The 26,012-nt window shown below is 37.4% G+C and overlaps 1 protein-coding gene across 2 annotated transcripts in view; it reads left to right on the top strand.

Moving 5' to 3' along the window:
• LOC124882290 (disks large-associated protein 2) overlaps window positions 1–26,012 on the top strand; it is a 132,104-nt gene that overhangs the window by 67,690 nt on the left and 38,402 nt on the right. For both annotated transcript variants that reach the window (XM_047388593.1, XM_047388592.1), the window contains exons 3-5: window positions 17,692–17,909; window positions 22,103–22,256; window positions 23,811–24,030. In XM_047388593.1, the coding sequence (XP_047244549.1) occupies window positions 17,692–17,909; window positions 22,103–22,256; window positions 23,811–24,030 (592 nt within the window). The remainder of the gene's footprint in view (window positions 1–17,691; window positions 17,910–22,102; window positions 22,257–23,810; window positions 24,031–26,012) is intronic.

Here is a 26,012-nt window from a genome sequence, read left to right as displayed (position 1 = left end):
GAGGATGACTAATTAACCAGAGCAGAGTGCAAACACAAAGAAACACAGGATAGTATTTAACACATATCTAACAGGGAATAACTCAAAATGTATAAATTATACTAAACCACAAAAAGGGACTAATATGTAAAACACCTAACAAAACAAAGGATAGAGAGAAAAAAGGAAAGCAAGTCCTTAAGAACAAAATAAACAGAAAATAAATTGTCAAAATGCATACATAAAAGAAATGAAAACCAAAAAACACCTCAGGATTGTAACAACAGTGATCCTTTATCACACTCTGAAAATCAATTCCAGCATTGTGTTATTTGCAAAACCTACAAATAATAAGACTTAACTTCTATTTAAACAGGTTTAAAGTTAATACTATATAATATAGAAGAAATTTATATGGGAATGTATTCCACTTTGTTATAAAAAATGTGTATCAACCCTGGAGACAGCAAAAATCTAAATTTCTAGTGCTGCAAGATGTATTGATGTATTGATGAACTGAGTAGGAACCTTGCAGGAAGGCACACAGATGCAAACTAACATATTTTTTTTATTTTCTGAGAGTATTTAAATAGCCCAGAATATATTCCTTTGTGTGCGGTCACTTTAAGAAGCTGTTGTCTTTTAAGATGTAGAGTTCAATTGAGTAATTAAATGTCACAGATCAAGCTTTCAACATAAGCACTGAGCTGAACTGTAGGGTAGAAGGTTTTATGTAAGAATAAAAACATTATCCTGATATGCTAATCCAAAGGTTGTTGACCTGAAATATAATAGAAATAACATTGCAAATAACATTACTTCCCACAGCACACCAAATCTCGTTTCTATTTTTTACATACAATATCTAAGCATTTTGCAATGTATTTACCTATTTGTTTTATTAATTTTTACTGTTCCATCTTTCATTTGTTTAATTAATAATACCACAGTTAAATGTGTGGTGTATGGTTCTGAACTTTGACTTTAAATTGATATGATTTTAGAACCTGGTAAAGATTTTGCATTTTGAGGTGGAGCAGTGCAGCATATATGAGCTTAGCGGATGTCCATCACCAAGTCAAATGACCATCTATAAGAAATCATGTAAACAAATGATGGTCAAACAGCAATACGTATGCTACCTGTAGCTATTAGCTAAACATGCCAGATTAGCCAGATCTATTTGGAGGAGCCTGCAAAGCTGTAGACTTCATTGCCTCACAATGACGTAATCGGCCAACAAATGCGTCCTTCAGAGAATGCAACCTCTCAATTTGGACACAGCAATAGTGAATGGCACCGACTACGCCAAAACAAATTCCTTGTATGTCCAAAAACGTACTTGGCAATAAAGCTTTTCTGATTCTGATTCTGATTCTGAATCGGTGAATCTGTGTTTGATTAATCTGTGGCTTCAAGGACCCGGATGTTTGACACAAAAACCTGAATTTTAGAACTGAAATTGAATTTTAGAACTGAAAGTAAAAGTAGTGAAACTGAATTTTCAGTTCAACAAAATACATTTTCAGAGCAAATGAATTCAGTTTCAAACCATTAAATTCAGTTTCAATTAAGTGAAATTCATTTTCAAACCAATGCATTTCATTTCAAATTACACAAATACAAATTCAGTCTGAGAAATTCAAATTCAGTTTCTGATGGCACGAGTTTCTTCCCATACAAAGGTATGTTAGACAATTAAAATTAATATATATACGTTTCACCCAGACTGTATGTCAAGTGTTGAAATTATACCTTTTTAGGAATTGTATTGTTCATGCAGAATAATATTTTATATATCATATTTTTATCTTTGGAAATTCACTTATCTCACAATGGGACTGGATCGGACTAACTGTTCTACTGGTAAGAAAGTGCTTTGTGAACTAATTTAGGAAGCAAAATTTGTTTCTCTGTCTGTGTAAATGTTTTTAATAAAAAAAAAAAGTTAGATGATTTATATAGGCAGTTAAAGTACCTAAGCAAGTAATAAATCTAGCTAAAACCTAAAAAAAGAAGGTTAGGTTAGAACTGGACTGAAAATTAGCAAAAACAACCAATGTCCAAAGAAACGCTTTAAATAGATCTAAAAAACAATAGAGGACATTGATTGAAGTAGCGAAAATAAAGAAAATAAAACTAATTGATTTAAATGCTGCAGGACCCTTCTTGTGGATAATCTGTTACACCAAGTTAGGTTTCCATGTTTGGATGGCCTAGAAAATATTTCCCAGTGCATTGATTTAGACCCTTTGAGATTCACAGTTACACATGGAAATGGAAACTGCTATTTTTTTCTGTGCTATGGAGTCCTTTAATGGTGAAGCATGCTTTGGCAGGTTTCTGTGTTGGGCAAGTGAAAAGGCTGCAGGTGGCACATGGCACAATCTGTTCTGAGCATGTTCACAAAGACAAGCCTATTTGTTGGAGAACTGAAAGGGAGGCTTTGTACGGTGGTGGTGGCCAGTGATCAGTTTACTTATCAGATTTAATTGTTTCTGTTTTCTGTATTTGTTTATGAGCATTTTTATGAATGTTTACTTGTAGTAAAGAAAATGTCTGAAGGTTGGTAGTATGCATTTTCATCGTTCAGTACAATTCAGTTGATTCAAATATATTTTCATTATACAAGTACACTGAAACACTTTTTTGGCAGTCCTCCATATCAGTGCACATTAAAAATGTTTTAGGGAAAATAGCATAAAATACAGCAATCTAGTAACGTAACTGAGTTAAAAAAAAGATATGTAAGAAAACAAAAACAGACTAGTCTAAATCACTGACACTGATCACAGGACATCATCAGAACAATAAAAACATCTCTTAAAATTGCATTGTTCATAGCTCCAAATGAGAATGTTCATTCAGCACCACAAGATCTCTTGGGAATGTGCTGTTCTTCAGTCTGTTTCTCATGTACCGCCTACCTTATGGTAACAGCTGGAACAGCTGATGTGCAGGATGGAATGAATCCTTCAGGCTGCTGCAGGCATTCCTGTAGCAGCGGGACCTGTACAGTTCCTGAAGGGAGGGTTGCACAGCCGGTGATCCACTGTGCAGTGTTGATGATCCTCTGCAGTGCTGTCTTTTCATGGGCAGTGCAGATGGCAAACCACTCTGGGATACAGTAGGTCATTACATTTTCCACACATCTGTAAAAGGATGCCAGCAGATCCAGGCTAGGTTGTTTTGTTTCAGGAATCTCAGGAAGTGGATCCGTTGCTGTTCCTTCTTTATCAGTATGATGGTGTTTGTTTTCTAGTTGAGGTCTTCATTCAGGTGCAGACTAATAAATGTAAAGTCTCAGACCCTCTTCTCACAGTTTTCATTGATACATATGGATTGAGTGTCAGATCTGTTTCTCCTGAAGTCCACTATTACTTCCATCGTGTGTTGAGGACAAGGTTATTTCTTTGCACCATGACAACAGTTTTTCCACCTCGTCCCTGAACGCAGATCTGTCTACCCCTGTCATGAGCCCGAGCACTTGTTGTGTCGTCTGCGAACATCACAATGAAGTTGCTTGGATGGGAGAGGGTGCAGTCGTGAGTGAACAGAGTGTACAATAAGGGATTGAGTACACATCCCTGTGGGAAGCCGGTGTTTAGGCTGAGTGATGGAGAGAGGTGAGGCCCCACTTTGTGGTTGATCGCTCAGAAGATCTTTAATCCATAGGCAGGTAGAATGTGGGAGACTGAGATCACCTAATTTTTTTATCAGGATGTTTGGGATGATAGAATTGAACGCCAAACTGAAGTTGACAAAGAGAAGTCTGTCATAACTGCTCTGCTGGTCCAGATTGCTCAGGTTTGCATGGAGGGTTGTGGCTATGGCATCCTCTGTTGAACAATTTTGCCTGTATGCATACTGGTGTGGATCAAAGGTGGGTGTCAGGTTCTGGGCAATATGACACCTGAGCAGTTTCCCATAACCCTTCATAATGACTGGTGTAAGAGCCACAGGCCTGAAGTCAGTTAAACAATCAGCAGAGGTCTTCCACAGGGACCGGGATGATGACTGACTTCAGGCAGCAGAGGCCTCCTAATTGCTTCATTTTCGGTTCATTTATATTGATATAGACAGACCAGTTCACAGACTAGCACATAAAGTTGTATACAAAGTCTCACACTGTTACAGACTCATTTGAGATTTTTTTTCCCAGCAGCCTGCATTTACTCATAATAGATTTAGGATTTTGCACCTTCCTGTTTATTTCATTAGTGGGAGTGAATGTGTCCACATGTACAGTTCCTTCTCAAAATATTAGCATATTGTGATAAAGTTCATTATTTTCCATAATGTCATGATGAAAATTTAACATTCATATATTTTAGATTCATTGCACACTAACTGAAATATTTCAGGTCTTTTATTGTCTTAATACGGATGATTTTGGCATACAGCTCATGAAAACCCAAAATTCCTATCTCACAAAATTAGCATATCATTAAAAGGGTCTCTAAACGAGCTATGAACCTAATCATCTGAATCAATGAGTTAACTCTAAACACCTGCAAAAGATTCCTGAGGCCTTTAAAACTCCCAGCCTGGTTCATCACTCAAAACCCCAATCATGGGTAAGACTGCCGACCTGATTGTTGTCCAGAAGGCCACTATTGACACCCTCAAGCAAGAGGGTAAGACACAGAAAGAAATTTCTGAACGAATAGGCTGTTCCCAGAGTGCTGTATCAAGGCACCTCAGTGGGAAGTCTGTGGGAAGGAAAAAGTGTGGCAGAAAACGCTGCACAACGAGAAGAGGTGACCGGGCCCTGAGGAAGATTGTGGAGAAGGGCCGATTCCAGACTTTGGGGGACCTGCGGAAGCAGTGGACTGAGTCTGGAGTAGAAACATCCAGAGCCACCGTGCACAGGCGTGTGCAGGAAATGGGCTACAGGTGCCGCATTCCCCAGGTCAAGCCACTTTTGAACCAGAAACAGTGGCAGAAGCGCCTGACCTGGGCTACAGAGAAGCATCACTGGACTGTTGCTCAGTGGTCCAAAGTACTTTTTTCGGATGAAAGCAAATTCTGCATGTCATTCGGAAATCAAGGTGCCAGAGTCTGGAGGAAGACTGGGGAGAAGGAAATGCCAAAATGCCAGAAGTCCAGTGTCAAGTACCCACAGTCAGTGATGGTCTGGGGTGCCGTGTCAGCTGCTGATGTTGGTCCACTGTGTTTTATCAAGGGCAGGGTCAATACAGCTAGCTATCAGGAGATTTTGGAGCACTTCATGCTTCCATCTGCTGAAAAGCTTTATGGAGATGAAGATTTCATTTTTCAGCACGACCTGGCACCTGCTCACAGTGCCAAAACCACTGGTAAATGGTTTACTGACCATGGTATCACTGTGCTCAATTGGCCTGCCAACTCTCCTGACCTGAACCCCATAGAGAATCTGTGGGATATTGTGAAGAAAACGTTGAGAGACTCAAGACCCAACACTCTGGATGAGCTAAAGGCCGCTATCGAAGCATCCTGGGCCTCCATAAGACCTCAGCAGTGCCACAGGCTGATTGCCTCCATGCCATGCCGCATTGAAGCAGTCATTTCTGCAAAAGGATTCCAGACCAAGTATTGAGTGCATAACTGTACATGATTATTTGAAGGTTGATGTTTTTTGTATTAAAAACACTTTTCTTTTATTGGTCGGATGAAATATGCAAATTTTGTGAGATAGGAATTTTGGGTTTTCATGAGCTGTATGCCAAAATCATCCGTATTAAGACAATAAAAGACCTGAAATATTTCAGTTAGTGTGCAATGAATCTAAAATATATGAATGTTAAATTTTCATCATGACATTATGGAAAATAATGAACTTTATCACAATATGCTAATATTTTGAGAAGGACCTGTACATTGTGGATTACTCTACACCTCCCACCTCCCCCATTTTCCCAATGCAATGAAAACAGACAAGCATATGGAGAGCCGTTTCATTCAAAATTAAATAAATAAATAAATACTGCTATTGATAAATTATTAAAAACCCCCATGAAATAAAACAAAATAATTATGTTAAAATATATTTTTATCTTGTTTTATTTAATTTACTTAAAGATTTATTTAATTTACTTAAAAGATTTATTTATTTATTTCATAATGTAGTTTTATTTTGTGACACTTTTATTTTGTATAGCTACTTTACGTATTTCAGTGACTTTTAGTTTTTAACCCCGTTTTTCATTTTAAGCTCTTCTTATTTAATGTTCTTATATTCAAATGAGGGGGCGGAGTTTTATCTGTGGGGCGGTGCTGGGACAGCAGGGCCGAGCTCAATTTGTGGCTGTGGCTGGCAGAAGCATGCCGCTGCCTGCCAGAAGACAGCATGCCGGAGGGTGCCAGGGGATTCTGCGAGGATGCCAGAAGGTGCCAGACCGGCTGTAAAAGCCTGCCACGGCGGTCGCCGCCATTTTTGTGGAAGCTGTTTGTGCGCTAAGTCTTCGTCATCCTTTCAGCATGTCATTCATACATACACATAGTGCTATTTATTTCCCATCTCAAGTAAATACAGCTACCTTATGTTATGGGTCTAACACTGTTTACTAAATAAAAAACAATAAAGACATCATCATTTAAAAGTAACAGGCTATAACAATAATGACATCCCGTTTGTCGATAATCAGCATTGGTTTCCACAAAAACAGCAGCAACTGCCGTGGCAGGCTTTTACGGCCAGTCTGACTCCCTCCGGCATGCTGCAGCACTGGTGGCAGCAGCTCCGGCATGCTGTTTTCTGCCTGCCAGCTTTACAAAATAAAAGTGTCACAAAATAAAACTGCATTATGACATAAATACATAAATCTTTAAGTAAATTAAATAAATCTTTAAGTAAATTTAATAAATCGTGAAATGGATTAAATAAAATAAGATGAACATTTCTTTTAACATTTTGTTTTATTTCATGGGGACATTTATTTATTTCATGGAATATTTATAAATAATAATAATTTATTTATTTAATTTTGAATGAAACGGCTCTCCATACAAGCACTTGTCAAATACCTTTTTTGTGTATAATAACTGTTTAAAACACTCCCTCGCTGAGAAAAACATCAAGCACCCTCCATGATTCTTTTGGCCACCCTTGGAGGGGCATTCACCCCAGGTTGAGAACAACTGTAGCAAACAATCACTGAAGCTTGCAAGAACGATGCTGAGTAGTGCACACGAGAGGAAAAACTCTGCAGGGGAAATTTGAAATTTCATCTTGGAAAAAAAATCTGAAACAAATTGATGAATTGGCTGCTGTGGAGAATAACTTAGAAGATTTATTTACAGATTTATTTTGGTGGTTATGTAAAAAAATTACAAAATGCTATTTCAATCTGTACTAGGGAAAAAAATGAAACAATTTACATCTACCGGTTTACTGTTTAACAGGCCTTGTAACAGCATGGTCCACATATATGGTGCGTTATGCAACAATAGGTTGGTTTAGCTATAAACAGCTATAAACTAGCCATCCTGGTGATGGATTGAATGGAGGTTTGAACTATAAATGGTGTCGATAAATGTGTGTGGACTCACGAGATGGCAGATGGATGTATGACGCGGTGCTGTCACATCCAGAATTAGCAGCTGCAGTGCTATTTAGCAACCCCTCTAAGTCCCAATAAGTGCTCATAAATGTGTTTATGAGCACTGGATGTGCTACTGACAGTACGAGCTATGTAGTAAACACTATAGAACTAAGTTTTCTAAACTTGCTGCACGTTAAAGATTTTTAATTGTAAAAAAATGAAAACAATTTATGTTTTTCTTTTATATCACTGTCAGGATGTGAGATTTTGGACTTTGTTTGTGGTTTGGTGTTTTTTTTTTACTAGATGCTCTTGTTTGAAGTTTTGTATTCTTGTTCATCACTTTGTGTTCTGACAATTCTGGTTTCCTTTTGCCTCCCTGTCTGTTCTCCTCTCATCATTAGTTTTCTTCTTTTAGTTGTTAATTACTCAGTTTCTGTTCCCTTTACATGCATTGTCCCTCTTAGCTCTGTTTCTTCTGTTTATCTTTATTCTCCAATTCCTCCTTTAACAGGTTAGCTTTAGTTACTGTTTACTTTTATTCTAGTCATCTTTTCTCCTGTTCTGCTTGGGTCTGTGTTTCTCCTTATTGGTTCATCTGTTTCACCTGCTCCCTCTGCCTCCCAGCCTCCTTGTGTCACCTGTTCCCTGTTCCTCTGATTACCTGCCCTATTGTTTCTTGTCCACCTTTGTCTGTATTTAAGTTTGCCTTCGTCCTTTGTTCCACGCGGTGTCGTTATGTCTTTTCAATGTCTTCATGAGATGTCTTTTGGATTTTGTCCTTGAACTGGAGAATCTTGTCACCCTGCACCTCGCCTGCATGTAAGTGGACTCGCTTTAAATTAAAGGAGTTTTCGACCACCTCTCTGCTTTTCTCCGTGCTTGTCTGCCTTTTGGTCCACCACAAAAATAGAACTATGACAATCACAGTTATTCAGTACTTTATTTTGGCCAGTCAGTCAGTCATTTTCTACCGCTTATCCCATAGTGGGTCACGGGGAAGCTGGTGCCTATATCCAGCAGTCTATGGGCAAGAGGTAGGGTACATCCTGGACAGGTCGCCAGTCCATCACAGGGCAACACACAAACAACCATACACACACTCTTTCATACACCTAAGGGCAATTTAGAGTGACCAATTAACCTAACAGGCATGTCTTTGGACATGCCTGGAGGAAGCCGGAGTACCTGGAGAAAACCCACGCATGCACAGGGAGAATGTGCAAACTCCATGCAGAAAGACCCCTGGCTGGGAATTGAACCCAGGACCTTCTTGCTGCAAGGCAACAGTGCTACCAACTGCCCCATCGTGCAGCCCCTACTTTATTTTGGTCTTTTACTTAAAATCCATTGAAATACACAGAAATGTTGATTGTAATGTGAACATGTTTAAAAGTTTAAGAGGTTTGAATGGTTCTGTCAGGCAATGCTGTTCATAAAACAATTCTTTGGTCAGGTTTTAACAGAATTTAAACAGTATCTGGAAGAATATTTTTCCTCCTTGGCATCTAATTAGTTTAGTAAAATGTATCAAGGGAACTGAGTAAATTCACAAAATGAATCCCCCCATTCCAAACTAGGTTTATCATTTATTTGAAAATGAAGTTTTCCTAGAAAGTAGCTGACTAGCTCACGCTGGTGTAACCAAAGCATTTTTTGGATGTATTAGATTTTTTTACCCAAAGGTTATTATAACACAAACTCCCTTTGGTGTTATATTAAGTAATGAGGCTATAAAGCAGCTTGTCTGTCTAGCAGCCTCAGAGGTACAGCTGAGCAGATCTATTCAGGTATATCATCATGTGAGCTCAAACAGTAGTGCTAATGAGCTGGTGCACAGCCTCAATAACTGATTACTGGCTTGTTAACTACAGTCCCAAATGATCAATGAAATTAATTAAGATGAAAATGTAAAATTTTGCGCTGCTGTTATTCATTTATTTGGCACATCATGGATGGATGTTCTTCTGCTCATGTGGGAAAATCTAACCATGTCTAGTGATTTAAGTGGTGTTCATCCTCAAATATCTCAAGATTTCTAGTATTTTATATTTCAGCCCTAGGTAATTGTTCTGCCATAAAATTTTATAAATTGGAGGTAAAATTCTGACAGGACATTGAGAGAGAATCTTGAAAGCCAGAGTCAAAAAGAGCAATCAGCTAAGGTGCTTTCTCTGACAATAGTTCAGCAGTAGTAAGTGGATGAAGTGAGTAACAGGCAGAGCAGAGGAAAGTCTGCACTGTGAGCTGTTCCTTCCAGAACCAAAAAGTCATGCATCAGTGAAACTGATACAACTGTGTTCCCTCCTAATAGTTTGTACTACATTTCCGTTCAGTACCTTTAAAAAAATCCCCGTTTTAATTAATCACACATCAACCTGAATAAAATCAGAGAAGATCCTGTGAAAACAGTACGTACAATCAAAAATGTTACAGCTTTTTTTTTTTTAAATCAACAAACAACAGGTCAAAAAAAATTACATCAACCTTGCTCTTTTTCAGTGATTTTTATTGTTGTTTTCTATTGATTTGAGCTGCCAAAACATGAAACGAACTCATAAACATGTAAACTAACATGACCATAATTAAAAGGTTTTCTTAGATTGGCCTAGCAAAGAGTGGGTATTGAGACGTTTTTTGGGGTGTTGGAGCTGAAGGTAGCAGAAAGAAATGGACTCGCTAGCTTGGCACTTGGCTCTGATTGTTAAATAAAGGTCTAATTTAAAAGTGTTGCTTTTGCTATTAGGTTGGTTTTTTATGAAATAATGCTTCCTCCTTTGAGCATACATGCCAGCGTTACTCATACCTTGCCTTCGAAAAATGTTCATACCCCTTGATCTTTTTCACATTTTGTCATTTTACAACCACAAACCTCAGTGTATTGTATTGGGATTTTATAAGATAAACCAACACAATGTAGTATATAATTATGCCCTTGTCAATTATACCCCTAAATGAAATCCATTGTTATCAATTGCCTTCAGGTGGCACATCATTTGTACAATGAGTACACCTGTGTGTAATTGGATCTCAATATGAGTATTTTTGAGTATATGAGCTTTTTGGTGAAGACCTTAGATGTTTGTTAGGGAACGTGAATGAAACAATAATCAGAATTGTACAAACCAAGGACAACAGACAGGTCAGGGATAAAACTGTAGACAAGTGTAAAGCATTGTTAGGTTATACAACAACGTCTAAAGCCTTTAACATCTCACAGAGTACTGTTTGTGCACTGAAGAAATTCACATTGTATGAAAGAGTGGCAAAATTAAAGTTTTAAAGGACTTCTTATGGCTTTCTCATTGAGAGAAAACCATAAGAAATCTTGTTTGCCACAAGTCACATACTTGGCATAGCAAGTGGAAGAAGGTGGTCTGGTCAGATGAGACCAACATGGTTTGGGGTCCGCAGTACAGCATGATACCAACTTGTATGAACATACAGGTAGAACAACAACGAAACAGTTCAGAATCAAATCATATTAACGTGTTAGAAGGACCTACTCCACTATTAAAAATAAGGCAACACTCAAAAATGGGTGTTCACAGGTATTTTATTTGATCTGTCTAAGTCTCTAAATGCGCAAAGTAGGTAGAGAACTACCCCAAATGACTTTCAGCTGTTATTGCAGTGAAAGGTGGTTCAACAAAGTATTGAGTCACACATTTGAAACACTTTTATTTGTAAAAGTAAAATATTAAAAACAATGTATAATTTTCTTTTTGCTTAAAACTATTTTCTGCTTTGTATAGGTGTATAACAAGTCATTTGTATTAAATAAATTAACATTTGTGGTTTTAACCTGAATAACATGTGGAAAAGCTCAAGGAATACTTTTGCAAGGCAAGGTGGTTAAGATTTAGAAAGCTGAACAAAAAGAAATAATAGAATCAAAATGGTCTGAAAATGAGCCCAAACAAAGCTGTAAACGATCTCAGAAATGCTCAAGACCATTTAAAAAAAAGAAATATAGTCCTTTAAACACATTACAAATAAATGAGAGCTGACACAAACATACTGGAACGATATTATTATAAAAAATATGTTGAGCTCATTTTGTGTCATCTAATGGTAGGATGAGAGTCTATACTGTTTTTTCCAGTATTGGTAATTTTGCCCTACCTTTTACTTATTTTCATGACAGTGCACTGGAAGTTGCATAGTGAGTCCAATGGGGAATACTGTGCAGCATTTACTTTGCAAGAATAAAATACACAAATATATTCAACAACAGAGATTATTAGCACATTAGATATCAAAAAGAAATAATCTAGTGAAAAAGACTAAGATGAATGATAAAATATACATAACAAAATCCAGGGTACTGTTAGTTATTGAAAGCAAACATTTTTGATTAAGGAGTATAATTCTTTATAACTGCATTGAAAAAAACTCCATCCTCATGCCTAAAACACCTAATAATCTCATTTGAGTATAAATCCATTCTAATACACCACTTACTTTTATTCTAAAACTTGAAATTGGTTTGAATTTTGACAAATAAGGGTTGCCACAACAATACAAGGAAAAACAGGACAAATCCACAAACATAGAGAAAAATTTCCTGAGCATGTGCTGCATGCACAGACAGAGGAGGTTTGTGTGCAAAGTATAATTTAAACAAGCAAAACAAGACTATATTGACTGTGATGGAAACTCTCTTTTTATAGTGACTGCAATCATGGCAATAAATGTAGCTTCTTTAAAATAACATTTAAATGAAACCTTGCAAGTTATAAGGCAGGTCTATACTTTGGCAGGTTCAAAAAGCATTCCGATTGTTAGAACAGATAAAAATATCTTCACATACTAAGTATATATATTTCTAAATCTAACATTTTTACCAAATCCAACTGAAAGAGAGTGAGTCTATAAATGTAATTGCAGTATCATTCCTATACACCAGTATCTTGACTAGATGTTTTTTTTTTTGAGTTAGAAATGTCGATGATTCATCATGCTGTCTGGCTCCCATACATTTTCTGAATCAAACAAAATGAGGTACTTTCTCAGTTTTCTGAAACTAATTGAAATTAATCAATCACAACAGACTGGGATTTTTTTTTTGGTTTGCCTTTCTCACATTCATCTCACATGACACATGTAAAAAAGTGCATGCATACAGCCCTTGAAAACTCCAAAATACATAAGTTGTTCTGTAAGAATAAATTAAGATTGTAATCTATACACCACCAACCACAAAATGAATTAAGATCATGTAAATGAGTATGGGCGAACAAAGGCTGTTGCACTGGATGGTAGGCCTTTTAGTTTATTAATATAATCTGCTTTTAAAAGCACTGCTGAATGAGGGACAGTGTGTGTGTGTGTGTGTGTGCATGTGCATGTGCATGTGCATGTGCAGTGTTTTGACAGGGCTTACTCTTCCAGCAGGCATCAAGAACAGGGCATTTTTGCATTTTATAGGTTTGCCGGTCAAACCTAGCAATGCAGCTAGTTAAAGCTTTACAATTTGTTTTATTTAGCATAATGTTAGGAAACTGAATTGTCAGCATATTTAGATGAGGTCTCATCCAAAAACATATACTTACCTGAGATTTATTGTAATGATTTGTGTTTGTTTCATTAGGTGCAGTAATTGTTAGTTTGGCTTCCAATTTTATTCCAATTTACTATCATGGCAGGAGCTTTTACTGTTAACAAGTTGCTAAGAAAATCTAACTTTTGCCAATATGTGGAAAAGGAACACATACATTTTTTACTGTATATTCAAAACAAGTATGGTACTGATAACAGTTATTTTTAACATTTTACCTTTAAATATTATTATTACAAACCAGTGGTGTACTTGACTGCCAAAAAAATTTATAAATCCCATCAATGTATCAAAAAAGTTAATAAAACATGTAAGTATGAATATTACAAACATATTTATTTGCACATCCTATCAACATGTGCAGCAAATAAAAATTATGAACTCTACAAAGCTCTTTAGCATAAAATATTTTATTCTCAACATTATAATATTTGGAATGAAAAAAATATAGCAGTGGAAATATATAACAGAGAGTGCACTTCTAAATAGCAGGAATCCTGATATCACCAATTGCTGAGTTCATAGTGTGTATAAGAAGACGCCAACAGTTGGCACCTTCTTATGCACCTAGTATCGCTTCCTCATTTGTTCTGCAGTGCAATACTACAAGTCTCTGCTGTGCATTGTTGATCACACAGATTTTCACTGAGTTATAACCCTGATTTATCTCCTCTGCAAAATTACAAGAATAATGCAACATAAAAGTCATATTGTAAAAGTTTGAAAGTTGAATAAATGTTTAAAAGCGACACACTTAGAGAGCTAAAACGTTGTACCAAAGATAGGCAAAGTACTGATACAGCATGATTTATTATCTTACAACAGCAGCGGAGAAAGATAACCGTAGTGGAAAAAGAAAGTGTTTCCAATGTTGGAAAAGGAAAAAAATAAGACAAAAAAAGGGGGAAAAAATTCTATTAACATGCCTACGTTCATTTAAATGTTGTAGCTGTTTGGCTATTCCCCAGTGCTGTGATTATGTAAATCTCTCCAAGGTAATTAATTAAAACATATTGAAATTTTCGGCATAAAAAAAAAGTCTTTGTAATATTTTAAGTTTCCCCTTTTGTCATTGCTTTATTTAGTTGGAAAAGAAGACTAACATATTGTATTTCATTACTGCTAAATTAGAAAAAATATACCGCAGTCTTTGTTATATTGGTCGTGTACTGTATATACAGTACAGGTGGTGGTTCCTGTGAACTTCCATAATAATAATGATGATCAGGAACATATTGCTTGAGAGTGCATGTTTTATTGTCTTAATTCACTTTCAGCTTCAGAACTCTGAAATATCTCAGTCCTTTGTTTGGAGCTTTCTTAGTTTGCCAATAATCCCTCAGATTTGCAGGAAACACAAGGATTTCTTATTCTAACCAGCCCTATTCAATAAAAGAAATCCACCCAATTTGTTCCCTCCTGATTGGTAATCATAGTAGAATTACTGTAACACATCATGAAAAAGTCAAGACTCTTTCCTCTAACATTACTCTGTCAGCAATGTTGTTCACCCTTAAAAAGTAGTTGTTAGTTAGTCTCCAAAACACTTTGAACCATGTCCGAACAGGAACTAGTACCTATTCATTCATGATATCTTGCATTAAAATATATAGATTATATCACTGATCAATTAGCATATCAATTATATTAATGTATAGCAGGTGCAACTGGGCATTTGCCCACTTATTGTTGTGTTTCACTTGTTCTCTTTGCTTAAATAAGCTGCTGTTTTCATGGCTGAGATAATCAAAAAAGTTGCCCTCATATACATATTTGCCTGCATCAGTCTTTAGAAACCAAAATTACTATATCACTTTGAGAAGTAGCCCATGTTTGTAATTATAGCCATTTTTAAAACAATACCAGACTTTTAGGGAGATAATTTGCATATATTTATGGTTGTAGAACTGTCAAAACAATCTGCGATGTGTATATGCCTCTTTTTCCAGGACAGCATCATCTTTCAGCATCTGTCAGTTATTCAGTATTGCTGTGTTTTGGACTGTGAAAAAAACTGTTTAAAAGGCAGAACAAAAACCATGCCAAATTCCATCTACGCTGAAAAGATGGTAATAGAAACAAGGTGAGAGGCGTCCATTATCAACATTAGGTTCCTACAAAGACATCTTGTTTGGGAAATATACTGCAGTTAAACTCCTGCCTTCAAGGGCGATGCTGCGCCAAAGGTTTGTCCTCCTGAAATGGTAGATTACATCCTTTGTTCATTAGAGTCCACTTTACTAGGAAGATCTGTGGTCAGTTGAAGTTTATTATGTAAAAAAAAACAGCATTGTTAGGCTCAACGTTCTCCAAAACGTTATTGAGATTAAAAGTCAGGAACACATTTGTGCACACTGCTGTTTGCTAATTGTAATCAGAAGGAAGCCTGAGGCTGGTGCATTAACCTGCCCTGAACTAAAACAGCTCTTAAATGTTTCATTGATGGGATGCTTCCAGAGGTTAGGACATGTCCATGCATGATTTAAGAGACAATGTATGAAAGAGTAATGATTAAAATCCATGACCACAGACATTATCCAGTATTTACAGTATGAATAGAAGTTTCAGTCTTGCACTTTCGTTTACTTGCTGGTCTGAGTTCAGTTTTCTGTTTGGTTTGTACTGTTGTAAACTGTGTGGATGTTTAGTGTATACCCTATTACATATTGAAATAATAAGATTTAAGGTTAAATAGGGTAATTGGTGAGTAAAATCACAAAAGATACAACCTCTGCTAAAGAAAGTGGAAGAATAGAGTTAAGATCCTTACTATCATTTAAAATGCAAAGAAAAATACCTTTAAATACAGGACTTGCACCAGAAGGTGAGGTGTTTTAATTTGATGCTCTTGTATTTTGACCAAAGAAATCTAAGACATAGAGGGGTTGGACAATGAAACTGAAACACCTGGTTTTAGACCCCAATAATTTATTAGTATGGTGTAGGGCCTCCTTTTGCGGCCAATACAGCATCAATTCGTCTTGGGAATGACATATACAAGTCCTGCACAGTGGTCAGAGGGATTTTAAGCCATTCTTCTTGCAGGATAGTGGCCAGGTCACTACGTGATACTGGTGGAGGAAAACGTTTCCTGACTCGCTCCTCCAGAACAACCCAATCAATAATATTTAGATCTGGTGACTGTGCAGGCCATGGGAGATGTTCAACTTCACTTTCATGTTCATCAAACCAATCTTTCACCAGTCTTGCTGTGTGTATTGGTGCATTGTCATCCTGATACACGGCACCGCCTTCAGGATACAATGCTTGAACCATCGGATGCACATGGTCCTCAAGAATGGTTCGGTAGTCCTTGGCAGTGACGCGCCCATCTAGCACAAGTATTGGGCCAAGGGAATGCAATGATATGGCAGCCCAAACCATCACTGATCCACCCCCATGCTTCACTCTGGGCATGCAACAGTCTGGGTGGTACGCTTCTTTGGGGCTTCTCCACATCGTAACTCTCCCGGATGTGGGGAAAACAGTAAAGGTGGACTCATCAGAGAACAATACATGTTTCACATTGTCCACAGCCCAAGATTTGCGCTCCTTGCACCATTGAAACAGACGTTTGGCATTGGCATGAGTGACCAAAGGTTTGGCTATAGCAGCCCGGCCGTGTATATTGACCCTGTGGAGCTCCTGATGGACAGTTCTGGTGGAAACAGGAGAGTTGAGGTGCACATTTAATTCTGCCGTGATTTGGGCAGCTATGGTTTTATGTTTTTTGGATACAATCCGGGTTAGCACCCGAACATCCCTTTCAGACAGCTTCCTCTTGTGTCCACAGTTAATTCTGTTGGATGTGGTTCGTCCTTCTTGGTGGTATGCTGACATTACCCTGGATACCGTGGCTCTTGATACATCACAAAGACTTGCTGTCTTGGTCACAGATGCAGCAGCAAGACGTGCACCAACAATTTGTCCTCTTTTGAACTCTGGCATGTCACCCATAATGTTGTGTGCATTTCAATATTTTGAGCAAAACTGTGCTCTTACCCTGCTAATTGAACCTTCACACTCTGCTCTTACCGGTGCAATGTGCAATCAATGAAGACTGGCTACCAGGCTGGTCCAATTTAGCCATGAAACCTCCCACACTAAAATGACAGGTGTTTCGGTTTCATTGTCCAACCCCTGTATCTATGATGTAGGATAGCGGGTCAGTTTGTTAACAAAATGCATGACATGCCTGTTTCAATGTTTTTAAGAATGATTCAGAATATTTATTGATTTTGGCAAAAGGGGAACTTGGAGAGGCTTTCTCTATCTTACTCTAATGAAAGAAAGAGGTTAAACATTTATATTGTTTAATTTAGAAGGCTAGGCTCAGAGGTCAATAAAATGTAGTTATTAAGCCTAATTGTTTCTGTGGAAACACAAACAAGCCTCATAAACCTCTTGCACTCATTTGGCTAATTGGGCCCCTTTGTACATGCAAATGATATTTTTTGCACACAAGCTAGAATAAGCCTTCCATTTTTGCCTTAAGTTAAAACGAGCTTATTCGATCATTATCTGGCATGTCTCCGCAAACACTGGATGAAGTACGTAAACAATATTTAGAGCATTAGAGTGTCTTGCTGTGAATTTGAATGTGGTTTTAAGACATATTTTGTCCTGCAGGTGCCCCAAGATGAGTGGAGTGGATACCCCGATGACAAAGATGAGGAGATTCCGTGTCGCCGCATGAGAAGCAGTAGCTATGTCAAAGCTATGGGAGAGCTGGAGGATGAAAGTGGAGACTCCGACACAAGTCCTAAGACTTCTCCACAGGTGGCCATTCGTCCTGATGCTCTTGTCCTTAAATCAGCCATGCAGAGACCCCATTTAGACTCCCAAAGGTAGGCTGCCCGCCAAGCTCAGCAGATTTTTGTCAGACTTATGTGTATTTTTAAGTTTTCTGTTTAATGACAGATTTGGAGAGAGATATCTTGCTTTAAAAGTAAAAATAAACAAATTATGCAGATTATTGCTGCCTGTTGCTGAACTTGAAAATAATTTAATTCAGTTCATTTCAGTTTTATTTATATAGCGCCAATTCACAACATATGTCGTCTCAAGTGACTTTACAAAGTCAATTCAGTCGAATCATACAGATTTCAAATCGGGTACATACATTCCAATTAATCCTAACTATCAAACAGTGCAGTTGGATTCAGTTTATTATTCAAATTGGTTTTAAACGTTTTCTATCTGAGAAAACCCAGCAGATTACATCAAGTTAGTGACTTGCAGCATTCACTCCTCCTGAATGAGCATGTAGAGACAGGATGTGTCCAGTTGATAAGCACACAGTGATTGGATGAATGTTGTTCCTTTTGATAATATAAATGGACCAGATGGGAAAAAATGAAACTAATCCACATAGATAATGTAGTGTAGCTTAAGTTAACCATAACTTTGGCCAGAAGAGGCTGAAGGTTGTCTGTTAGTATGTCTAACGTTGGGCAAGGGTCATTTTTGGGTCAGAGCTAACACTGTTCAATGCTAATATGGCAAAACCCTATAGCAAAAATAACAACTGAATATAGCAATACTAAAACAATATTATAAACAATAAGGAAATAATGAAAATGCATACACAAAATGAAACACAAAAGCCAAACTCCCACGGATCGTAAAAGGGGCAAAGCAATGTGATGAAATGATGTAAAGTAAGGCAAAGTTCTGTTCATGTTCTTGGAGTTTGTAAATGAAGAATACAAGTTATTCATACTCCTAATTACAAACACAAACCTAGATATCATTTATTGAGATCTTTTGTGACACACCAACAAAATAGGAAATATTTGTGAAGTAGAAGGGAAACAATGCTAGATTTTCATTTATTTGTTAAAATTAAAATCTGAAAAGTGTGCATTATATTCAGCCCTCATAAGGCAATAGAAACACATTTTACTGGGACTATAGGGCATATCTCTATGACTTTGCACATCCAGAGCAAAACCTTTTTTGCCCAATCTTTGCAGAATTGTTCAAGCTTGGGGCAATGCCTGACGTAGTGATAGAGCGGGTGCCCTATATTCAGAGACTGTGCTTGATGCAGCCATCCATGCTTTCAATCCCAACCACGTCCTTTGATGTATGCTTCCTATCTTTTCTCCCTGCCCATTTCCTGTCTGAAAACTATGAATAAAGGCAAATAGTGCCACATAAAAATATTCAAAAAAATAGCTCAAGCTCAGTCAGATTGGATGGTGTAGCTTTTAGCAAATGTACAGAAAATGACCCTGAAAATATTTATTCCTACACAAATGTAAACATAATCAAACTAGGTTTTTAAACCCCAAACAGTTATCTAATGTAGATATGGCAAACACGTTTGTGTGTGCTCCAGAGGACTGAGTCAGTGAAGTGTGATAGAGTGAAAAGGAGATGATTGACCAAGCCAGAGATGGACACAATGATGCAACTCTGACCAGCCAAGACACAACAACCAACAACAGTGCCCAATCAAGTCTAGAAACAAGTTTTGTAGGCCTTTCTAGAGGACTTAGAATTCATAACATGCAAAATAAGAATGCCATTGTATTACTTCAAAGTCTGAGACCCACGTTACTTCTAAAAGGGAAACACAAGCTGAGAGCTTTACCTTAAAGCAAATGGTCCCTCCAACAATTCAGGGTCTTCCCTGGGGTCCACTACCAGTGGGACATGCCCAGAAAAACTCCAAGGGGAGGCACCAGCAGGAATTCTGATCAGATGCCTGAAATACCTCAACTTACTTCTTTCGTTATGGAGAAGCAGTGGCTCCACTTCGAGCTCGTCCCAGATGAGGGAGTTCCTAACCTTATCTCTAAGGCTGAGTATACGGAAGAAGCTCATTTTGGCTGCTTGTATCTAGAAACATATTTCTAGTGATTGAATTTGAAAAATTTGAAGAGCACAATATATGAGATTAATCAATAATTTAATTCAATCTAATGCAGGGTTGCCCAGCTCTAGTCTGGGAGAGCTTCTCTCGTGCAACGTTTGAATGAATCCCTGCTCGAACATACCTGAATCAAATGGCTGAATTCCCTCATCAGCATGCCATCCAGCTCTACAGAGGCCTGGTAGTGAGCCATTATTTAATTCAGGTGTGTTGGAGAAGGGATGCATCTAAAAGTTGCAGAATAGTAGGTCTCCAGGACTGGGGTAGGACAGCCCTGATCTAATATTACTTGAATATTTTTTCCACAGCTAAGATCAGCTTAGAACAGTTTAGATAAGAATAGTGAAGTGTTTACATCTGTGTGACAATATGTATGTTCGAAGTAAGTTTAAGGAATATCTATAAACAGCAGCTTTTAAGTATTGAAACACGTTTTTACTTTGATTTAGGCATTGGTATTGCTTAATTATTCTGCTTTGATCTAAACCAGGGGTCTCCAATTCCAGTCCTCGAGAGCTACTGTTCAGCAACTTTTAAATGCATCCCTGCTCCAACACTCCTGAATCAAATGGCTGATTTCAGCATGTCACTCTGCAGAGGCTTGGTAACAATCCATTAATTTGATTCAAGTGTGTTGGAGAAGAGACACATCTAAAAGTTTCAGAATAGTATCTCCTGACCACCACCCCTGATCTAAACAATTCCATTGTAGCTCTGACTCTGAGGCTGATCGTGTGCTAGAAAGTGAACCTTTAGTTTCCACAATACTGTGTAATCACTAATGTTTTCTGAAAAAATTGTGAGGCATTCACAGAACAGCTGAGATAAAAATATTACATACTTGGACTGTTAACTAGTTAGGTGACTTTTTAAGGCAATCAGATGCAGTGAATTGCAGGGCTACAAAGGCCTGAATACATGTGCATGCCACACCTTTTATATTTACATTTGTAATTAAAACAAATAGGAAACTATGAACTTTCTTTGCGTGTTGATTTATTATAAGAAATCCCAATAAAAGACATTGACGTTTGTGATTATAAAATGACAAAATGGGGAAAAATGCTATTACTTCACCAGTCAGTATTTATTACATTTAAATTGTATTCTTTTGTATTTGTTCAATCTTTAGTGAGCAGTTTCAAAGTTTTTAAATTTGACATAAAATGATTAAAACAGGAGCATACATCAAGTATTTTATCTTTCATATTTTCAAATTATATTATTTAAAGCACAGAGAATGCAGTCCTTTAAACAAAACCGAGTGTATCTTTAATCCTGAGCCAACAAATATGACTTTTTTACTTTTAGAATAACAATTATAATTAAAGTAGAATTTTTTGAAATGGGTTCTAGGATGTTGTCATTCACAGTCAGTTTCTTACATGCCAGAGATTGTGGTCCAGATGATCTCAATTTGGTTAATGAGGGAGAAGTTTACAGATGCATTTGGGCTAGGCACAGTGTGGTCATTTACTAAGTGGGTTTTTATCGTCTTAAATAGCTTCAAGAGTCCAAAATGTTATCGTAGTTATTTTACAAAACGTAATACTGCTGTCAAATTTGCAGTATGGTATTATTTACAGAACAAACTTACACCATCTAAAATTGGTTTTAAATGTTGAAGAATTCACTTACCTAATTTTCACTTGAACTTGTTTTTATAATGTTAACTGTCTCTGTGAATGTTTGTTTTAGGCCACTGTGGCTTTTAGATAGAAACAAATTCTGTGAACCCAGGGAGGCGTCATGCACCACTCAGTTCTCTGTGCCTCTGAGTGCTCAGTGCCCTTTTACTCACCATATTCTCTTTGAGGTTCTGATCGCTTCTGCCTTTGTATGCAAACAAAGAAGACTCTGTGGTTTTTCTGCACTGCTCAAGAATGTAATAATCTGTCATTTTTCTAAATTCACACTCATTTGTGTATATATCATTTCTAATTAGACACTTACAGCTGAAATTGATGTTAAAAATTGTTAACATTTAAAAACTTTGTTTTTTAATTGAAAATTGTTTAGTTGGGCATTCTGTCTAGACATACCTTGCCCATGAACACTCCCCTGCAGATTGAAAAACTGCAGTTCTAATGTTTAATTGGTTTAATTTAAACCAAGGAACTTTGTGTCTCCCCAACCCAACTCGTTCCTGTCGTTGTTCAGCCAGGGTTACCACTTGCAAACCAGAGATTTGCGCCCTCACCCAAGTGTCACGCTGGATCCTGCCACCTCCTTTCATCCACCTCCTTTTCGCTCTCGCAACCAGAGCTACATGCGTGCCGTCAGCACCCTCAGTCAAGCTAGCTGTGTCAGCCAGGTGAGTCTCAACCATCTATCCCAAGGATGCTATATTTTACATGTAGTTTTGCAAGTATTGCACCAATATAAAAGTTTGTAAATGTGCAGTTCATTATATTGTTACTATTGTTACTGTTATATTGTAGACACACTTCTCTTCTCAGTTCTTGCACTGAAACACTGTCAGCTTTACTCTGTACTTTCTCTCCTTTCGTCTGCATTGCTCCCACTTGACACTAAAGCTAAGCAGACGAAGAAAAGGCATAAAAGACTTGACACAAAGAAAGAAAGATGTCAGGAAAACAATAATTTCACAGAATGTGGCATCCTCAGTTGATAGCCATTGTTTTAAATCACACTTCTATTGAAACATGACGTTTAAAGTAACTGTATCATTTGTCAACTGTTTTAGCACAGCCTAAAATCTAAATATATGACCAATGAGCACATGGCAACTTGTACACACAGTTTTTGATTTAAGTCATAAATCTGTGTAGTAATTAAATGATTTACAATTTAAATTCTTAACTTGCTTATTGGTACCCTGGTAAAGATTTGAAAAGGTCGTTCAGTAAAAAGAAACAAATAAGTTCATTCATCCCATGACCCGAAGATCATTGGACTTTAGTGGTGAATGTTTGGACATTCAGAGATGTTCAGTGCTACCAATTGTCTACTGTTCAGAGCTGGGTTTGGAAACTGCAAGAAATTCCTTCTCTGATGTTATTCATTCAGGCCTTCCACTGTCTGCCTTTTCTTTACCCCTATGTTCTGGCTATCTTCTCCCTCTCTGGTGGTGAGTTCCTGTTCACTATTTCTCATCAGGTCAACATGATTAGTGACGCAGAGGTTGCAAATGGTTTGTTCCCCTGATGGTTATGGAGGTATGGAATTCTGTAGTGCTTCCTGAATAATGTTTTCCGGGAAGATGTTTAATGTAGGGGAGAAGAGATACCTAGGTGGATACCAGTGTTTTTGATGGGTTAGCCAATATGCTTTTTTATTAGAACTGTACTGGTTGAGTCAATATTGAGTGCTTGGATGAATTATATGAGTCTATTGTCAAAATTGTAGTTTTGCTGAACCTGCCATAAGCGTTAAGTAAAATGAGGTAAAAACAATTTTTGAAGTCAATAAAGTTATGGTATAGGTCCAGCTGGTGCTGCAGGTCTGTCTTAAACAAGCTTTGACCAGCTAGTCACCAGCTACCACTCAGGTTAAAAATCAGCCAATTTAGTCACCATCTGATTTCAAGGTGCATCTGTAATCTTACTATACATCCACAACCCCTGCTAGAGTTAGTGACAAAGAATTGACGCTGGAATGTGTTATTATATGTTGTAGTCGATCTCATGCCTTATAAAAGCTTCTGTTTCTTTTTCTGATTTGTCTCTTGTCACCTGCAGTGTCTTCATTTGATCTGACTTTCATTCAGTTTAAGGTCGAGTTTTACAGTGGCGTTTCCTTTTGCTAACACTCCTTCATATTTGCTGTGCAAAGGGGAAGAATCAAAGTGAGAAAGAGAAAGGAAGAGGAAAAATTAAGGACTGCTATTCCTGTTTTTGTCTCTCAGGTGAGTGAGACTGAGATCAATGGCCAGTTTGAGTCAGTTTGCGAGTCCGTTTTTAGTGAAGTAGAATCCCAGGCAATGGAGGCCTTGGACCTGCCTGGTTCGTTCCGCACTCGAAGCCACAGTTACCTCCGTGCAATTCAGGCTGGTTATTCCCAAGATGACGACTGCTTGCCTTCAATGACATCCTCCACTGTCACTTCAACTCTCAGATCCACAACAGGTAAACCAGCCCCTCCCCCCCAAAATAAAAGAGGGCTTAGTCTACATATCGTCATACTTTGTATACATGCGCACAAACCTGACATACCTACATATGTACAGTGGGGAACCCTTAAGATCCAGAGATGCCAGGCTGGATTCTTTTCATTTTCTTTGGAATATATGGTGTTTGCTTGTCTGTTTTTGCCACTGCTTACTCCCAGTAGTTTAGATGGATTTGCTTCTCTGTTACTTTGCATGAACTGTGCATTGGCCAAGTTTTCACATCTGTACTTTCTAAAAGTACAAGATTAGGAGACTTAAGATTTATTTAGTAAGATGCTAACAAACCAACATGGTGTGCAATATCACAACACAGCACAACCACATTGCAAGGCATGCAAAACAGGAGTAGCCTTTCCACTCAGCATGTTAAACTGTTTCATTAATTGTGTGGCAAAGCGTGTCAGTTACTTATGGAGGGGTGGAGATCTGATGTTTCTCAGGGGTAGGGGAGTGGTAAGCCTTTCACATGTCCTATCTTGGCTCTGTTAGGTGCACAATTGGTAAATGCTTTTCTAATTAACCACATAACTAAAACATAGACACTAATTTAAGGTAAGTCACGAAGAGCTAATAAATGGAAGACATGTACACACACATGCTGGTTGCACAAAGGAACTGATTGTGATTCCAAAAGTTTAGTTAACATAAACCCTAATATTTTTTCTCTAAACTGTTGCATTGTGCTGCATAAAACTGTAAACAGCAATGTCAGGTAAAATAATTAACAGGGTTTGTGTTGATGCTGTTGATTGGGTTTATTTTTTATTCTGATTAAAAAGTTACAATCTAACTTTTGACCCAAACCTTTCATAAATTTCAGAGTAATTTTTAACAATATTTATTTTAGTCTTCATTGACTCTTGCATTCATTAGAATGACAACATGCTGCTCATTTAATACAATTTGAATTGGTTTTAAGATTTATGTAACACAATGCAATACAGTATGAACACTCAAGCACTTCAGCACCTATGTGCAAGCAGAATATTTGCAGTACCTCCCTGAGTAAATGTATTTGATGTTTGCCTGCAAGAGTAAAGCTATGAACCCTATTGAAACATTTCTTTTTCTACTTACATGATTTGTTTTTCAATATTATAACCAAGGTTTTGTACATTTGTATGTCAATTTATTTCTGGAGAAATTTGCACTTTTACCTCTTTGTTGGTGTTGTTTTCTTATTGAATCTGGAGCCTGATTTGTTTTTGTTTTTTTTAATCCTTCCAACCTTAATTGGGCTTCCATCTGCAATTTCTTCATGACTGAACGACTGTGGATAAAGGTCTCCAATCCCACCGTCTTATTTGCTGAACTCTATTGACTATTGATTGGCTATGTTCATTTAAAAAATCATTTGGTTTAAAGTTATATTTTGGAGATTAGAATGATTATGTTTAAGGTTATGCAAACACAAAAATAGTTCCTTGGTGATTAGCTGGATACAAACTTGTTCATTGGTGTTCTCTTTAAACTGTTCTTGAAGAACAGTTGTCTTGAAATTAAATGCAATCACCAAACAAGGCTTTTTTTTAAATGATCAGGTCATGCTTTTTTATAGTAGCATTCAGGACTAGTTTGAACCCAGAGGTTAGTGGGCCCTTGAATGGGAAAAGGAATCCGATCATGCTCCATAGGGCAGACGAGCTACAAACCCCTCTCCATTTGACCATCCAGATGTTGAAGGATAACCAGGGGAAAAGAACAACTGGAGGCATCAGTGATGATTGTTTCAGGTATTTTAATGTTGACATGCATACATATCTATGTATATGTGTGTTTTTGCACTGCCTTCTCAGTAGAAATTATAAAACCATAAAGTTTAAGTTACCCTTAGTAGCAAACACAGTTCCAAACAACTCATAAAACCTCAGACATTGTAACTCATTTCTTCTTTAATACTGGTACCACTGAATATAGAATTTTAAAGTGATGAATGTG

Source organism: Girardinichthys multiradiatus, chromosome 15 (assembly GCF_021462225.1).
Source record: "Girardinichthys multiradiatus isolate DD_20200921_A chromosome 15, DD_fGirMul_XY1, whole genome shotgun sequence".
NCBI lineage: Eukaryota > Metazoa > Chordata > Actinopteri > Cyprinodontiformes > Goodeidae > Girardinichthys > Girardinichthys multiradiatus.
This window is presented reverse-complemented; position numbering and strand designations above follow the sequence as displayed.